Source organism: Ceratosolen solmsi, unplaced genomic scaffold (assembly GCF_000503995.2).
Source record: "Ceratosolen solmsi marchali unplaced genomic scaffold, CerSol_1.0 scaffold29, whole genome shotgun sequence".
Taxonomy (NCBI): Eukaryota; Metazoa; Arthropoda; class Insecta; order Hymenoptera; family Agaonidae; genus Ceratosolen; species Ceratosolen solmsi.
In genome coordinates this window covers 5164147-5169947 of record NW_011948417.1, presented here as the reverse complement: position 1 = coordinate 5169947, position 5801 = coordinate 5164147, and the positions used below count along the sequence as shown (strand labels likewise).

Genomic DNA, 5801 nt, shown 5'->3' with positions numbered 1-5801 from the left:
CGTTGCGCAAAAGTAGTTAGATGAGTATTGAAATAATCTTATAATCATTTATGAATTGTGGTGTAAAGAAACGAAATAATTTCATTGAAATTTCATATAATCATTATTTTTTAAAATTTTTCATTATACTCTTACACACTAGATTACATGAATCGTAATATTATATATTAATTCGTATTTATAATGCGTTCTTTATCATTAACATTCAAAATCGATAATTTTTTAAGTTGATTAAAATCCAAAAATCTATGGAATACAAGAGTTAACTTAGCGTTGAAAAATTAAATTCATTGACATATAATAATTATATTCGTATTGTTTTTCGTCATATATGCACAGTTATTTACTTTTTTTTCTTTTAATGTTTTATAAATATTCATTTTATAAGCATATATACGTTTAACGATTTTTACTAATTGGATTAACTGAAAAAAAAAAAGAACAATAATATCATTTATAAAATTATTTTTAAACTTACATAAATTATAATAATTTAAAAATATTTAAATTACTATGTTGTTTTTTTGTGGTAATAAATTAAATATATGAACTATTAGATTTTTATTTATGAAAATTAAAAAATTTCAAAAAACGTGATAGAATAAATCACTTTTGAAAAACTAATAATAAAATTAATAATAACTGAAATAAGCTTAAGAATAGTTTATATAATTTTAATTTATTTAATAGTACATCAGCGTTCATGAAAGTGACTATAGATAAGTTTGCCAAGACAAAGTCTCATTACAATTGACTGGATCCATAATGACTGGCGAAATTTCAATGTCTAGACCGTACATTGTGAACATGCATATACGTACAAAGTAAGAAGAAACGAGAGAGAAAGAGAACAGTCCATGCGACCGACCAAAAGATTGTCGAGTGGCGGTCTTAATGTTTGGCCTTGAAGGTGTTGCGCAGGCCGGGTTTGTTACTCTGCATACTGTTGCACTTGGGTATGTGGCGGCTGGCCACCGTCTGGCTGAAGCGTCTCGAGCAGTGCGGGCACTTGACGTAGTCACTGTTGTCGCTCGGGGGCGAGATCGCAAGGTCACTAAGCTTGCCACCGCTCGCCAGGTGGACCTGCATCTGTTTTGCCGAGCGTATGGCGTTTATGAAATCCTCGTGCTTTCGCCGCCAGTTGGATTTCACGATATGCGGTTCGGGCTCAACGCGCGAGACCGACTTAATCTGAAATAACAAGGTTCGAATTATTATTAGCGAATCTTGTGGCTCTCGTTCGTTCATTGGATTGGCTGAACGAGGTGAGATGTTGGGATGGTGGGATGGCGGGATCGCGGGATGGTGGGGTAGTGGGGTAGTGGGGTAGTGGGGTAGTGGGGTCGAAGAGCAAGAACTACGGCATATTAGCATTTCTTCATAAATCACTTGTATGACCAATGAGCGTATTATAAATTACGTGCCGAGTTACGTTTCTTTATGTATCTTCCAGTATATAAATAATCGTTATGAATATATATTGTACTCAAACACCAAAAGTTATTATTGATTGGACTATCGAGTAATACGTCGTCTCCTAACTGCTTTTCTAAAAGTATAGAGTATAGTATAGCGTGTATATATATATATATATATATACATAATATGTGTGTGTGTGTGTGTGTATATATATACATAATTCGCCTCATTTAATTTGCTTCATCATATATACTTAATTTACATTGGACTCACAATTAAACAACATATTTAAATTATATATTGCCAATTGCTGATTGTAATTTAATATTACCGTTAAATCATTGTATTCTACGTAAAAATTATTCGAATTTATTATTTACAAATTGTATTAACATAAAAACTAATTTACAGTACACAAGGAAAAGAATAAATTTTTAACAATGCCTTTCAATTGTAGTTTTTAATTACATTGAGTTATATTTATTTATGACTAGGCACGCAAATTAGCTTATGACACTATTTCAAATAAATTACATTCATTATGGTTATGAAATTTAAATGTTCAATTATTTAGAAATAATTATCATTATTTATTTAAAGATGTAATTTTTATTTACGACAAAAATGATGTACTTCACAAATTTCCGTAAGTGATATTTTATTATATAACAAATATCGAATTACCGCTATTTAAATATTCAATTTAAAAGGACTTTTTAAATTTTGCATCTACAAATAAGTCTGTCATAATAAGAAATATGTGCCTGTGATTATACTATCAACCACTGAATTATAATATTTCACGAGTAAAATTTTGTATTAGAAGGAAGTCTTAATATTCTATGTTCATTCGTTAGAAAACAAGGTGAATAACAAGATTTCTCACCTAAAACGGCCCTTGTTACATAGCGATAACAACAGCATTTGAATACGCGCGATGAATGTAATTAAGTGATCGCATTAGGTCCTTGCGTTAACTCTCCTAGCATAAAAAGCCGAACTCAACAGCATCTACTACATATACTTGTACATGATACACTGAGCAGTGAGAAAGGAGGATTAAGCTAGAGAAAGACAAAGAGAGTGAACAGGCCAAAAACAGCGGTATACATAAGTTCCGCGACTGTACTCGCGCATGAATTATACGCACACGTGAGATTGTACCTAGATTTTGTTTATTCGTACCTATAGGCCTTCACTCACCTTTTCTTTCTTTTTTTCTTTTTCTTTTTTCTTTTCCTCTCCTATCCGAATCACGCGGGCATTACGGTTGGCGCACGGAAGCTGGACCGTTAAGACGTATTTATTAAGGCGTTAATTAAGTCAAATCGCAATGCTAAGATAGCAAGTATACACCGGAAACAAGTTTATAAATGATGATATTTGCCAAGATGTGTTTTTGATGACGTCTCTATGGCAGTCAATTTTTCATTTTTCCTTATACTAATATATTGTAACGGATAGAGATGAGTGGTATGATTAATGTAAATCAAGCACACGATTATAATCATCCACGCCAGATCATTAGATTCTGATAGGTTTTAAAGTAATGTAATACTAATGTCCAAATAGATTTTTCAAATCTTAAAAGATAAATTTTCTATATTAGTTACATTTTCAATATTATATTATTTCAATATATATAATTTATTTACATTTGTGAATTAAGATTGTAAAATAATATTTACATATATATCACATACCTTGCAACAAAATCTCACACTTAGCATGAATAGGATTGATAAGTGTACGTACGCCGACGTGTGCGAACAGTTCTTGCAGGTACATACACGTCGTAGCGGATGTTGTTGAGCGCGCGCGCGTGCGTGCGTGCGCGGTGTGAATAGCGCGGGAGGGAAGGGGGAAGGTTCACCAAGCTTCTTCATTCGCACCGGCGCTGTCAATTTTAGCTGTTTTCCCTAAAGCGGCTAGAAGTTATTGGCGACTCGTATTGGTTTCCTCACCAAATCCACCATACTTTATACTTAATTATATAGTATTAAATTACTTACAACTTTGTCTATATCTATATATATATATATATATATATACGTATAACCAATACCAACTGCCCGGAATATTTCTCAACTATTCATAGTTCAATTACATTGATGTCTATAAACAAAAAGAGCACTTAGATAATTTATAAAAACTTTAAAATTTATTAATTAACGACCACGTACGTGAACAATAACAATATAAATGAAAAAAAATTTATTTTTCTTGCGTAGAAATGATATTTTAAGTGTTTTTCTTTAAATATTTTTTCTTTGACGAATCATACTTATAAACATTTTAAATATTATATATTGATATATACGGTATTATTTAACGGTAAACATTTTAAATGCGAACATTTTAACTTTTAACGTTTACCCATGATGTAAAAGAATATTTTACGAACAAATTGTCATGCATTAATTAAGGATTAAAGGCGTTCGTACAAAACACATTCTTCACTAATCCTTTGAGCGATTTTGTTCTTCTTAAATTTCCTTCTAATTGGCCAAATATTCTTAAGATTTCTAATATTTTAATACAGTTTATTTTTTAATTATTTAATTATTTTTTAATTATGTAGATTTTACGAATGATAATTATTCTAAAGTAAACATTTGATTTATTTTACATTTTCTTTGAAGTACTTGTAATTGTTGTTCTACCGTTAATTTTTATTGAGCTTAGTATTTAAATAAAAAATTTAGTTATTATACTGTTAAACGCAATTGCCTTAATATTTTGTTACATTTTACGATTAATATTAAAACCTACTTTTTATATAAATATGTGTATAGCTTTATATTTTTACGCGCGTATGCTCGTGTATATTTTATATAACTCTCTTGTTCTTATTATTTTTAACAATTATTATCTTATAATTATAATGTTCAACCATTCTTCTTATATTAATAGTAGAATTTTATGAATAATTATTATATTTACGTTGAAACGTTTATGTCTTTATTATTTAATCATTATTTACAATTCATTATAATGATAGTATATATAATAATATTATATATATATATATATATATATATATATATAAATAAATAAATATATATAAATAAAATAATACTATATACTATTATATAATGATAATATAGAATAAATATTGGTTGTATAATATATTTTTTCTTCCAAATTTCAGATTACAAATAACTACATTCTTACATATATTTTTAAATTTATTCTCGTTTCTATTTTAAAAGTTTTCCTTAACACTAATAAAATTAAAAAAATATTGAAAAACGGAATCGCTTAGCATTATGTAGCTAATAAATACTAAAAATGGTTTGATCTCATTTTACGTCTTATCGATAAGTGAAAGTCAAAGATGATAATCTTTACTAAGTGAAGTCTTAAAGTGTTTCACGAAGTTTTAAATGCTTATTTACAGAATATTCAACTATTGATTTTGTATAAATTGAATATACCATTTGTACGAACTTTTATGTGAACAAATCTTATGATGAAAATATTCAATCGACGATCTAAAAAGAAAGAAGCAATTGAATTTGTTTCATGAAAAACTCTATAACATACTATATAACTATTTCATTTATTAGAAAAAGTGAATTAACAAATTTAATTCATATATATATATATATATATATATATATATATATAATTAATAGTAAAAAGGTAAAGTGTATTTATTTTAATTATAAAAATACTAATGATAGCATAGATTGAAAACATACTTATTTAATTCTATATTTATTAATTATAGATTTTAGTTATATCAATTTTTTATTACAATAGTTTATAATTTGTAATGAGAGTTGTTGAGAAAGTACATCGTGTATTTTATAATTATATTGACTATTAATATCTTTCAAATTTTATGTTTTCAAATTTTAAATCAAATATGTATTTGTATATTAATAATTAGACATCAATTATAAAATCTAACAAATATTGATGGTTAATAGTTATCATTATTGATTATAATATTTCTAGAATACCATACTAATATTACATTTGAATTATTATATTGATAAGTTATTATTTTAAATTTAGGGATAGTAAGTAATTGAGTTAGTTTTATTGAATATTTAATTTCGAATATCATGATCGATGATTGACGCCATTTCAATTATGAATAATGAGAGACAATTACTTATTGTGTATTACGATATAATAACTGAAAAGGAAAATACTAAACAATATCAATTAAATTTTTTAATGAATCAACAAGTGAACGAAGTTGCAAAAGCTCTTCAAGTAAATTGTTATTGCAAAAATTTAATAATATTTTCAAATGATAATATTGGTAAACTTATCGTTAAAATGTAACAGCGGGCTTATTAAGTAAGATTAATTTATTATTTTATATAAGGTAATAAAGTACTACTGACAACAATTAAATCTGCACATTT

General features: G+C 27.3%; 1 protein-coding gene across 1 annotated transcript; it reads right to left on the bottom strand.

Moving 5' to 3' along the window:
• Positions 1-891: 891 nt before the first annotated feature.
• LOC105360000 (zinc finger C2HC domain-containing protein 1C) lies at positions 892-1959 on the bottom strand. Its single transcript, XM_011496770.1, has 2 exons — positions 1954-1959; positions 892-1191 (listed from the first exon to the last, which is right to left on the bottom strand). Exons 1-2 carry the CDS (start codon positions 1957-1959, stop codon positions 892-894), a joined length of 306 nt encoding a protein of 101 aa, XP_011495072.1.
• Between the last annotated feature and the right edge of the window lie 3842 nt (positions 1960-5801).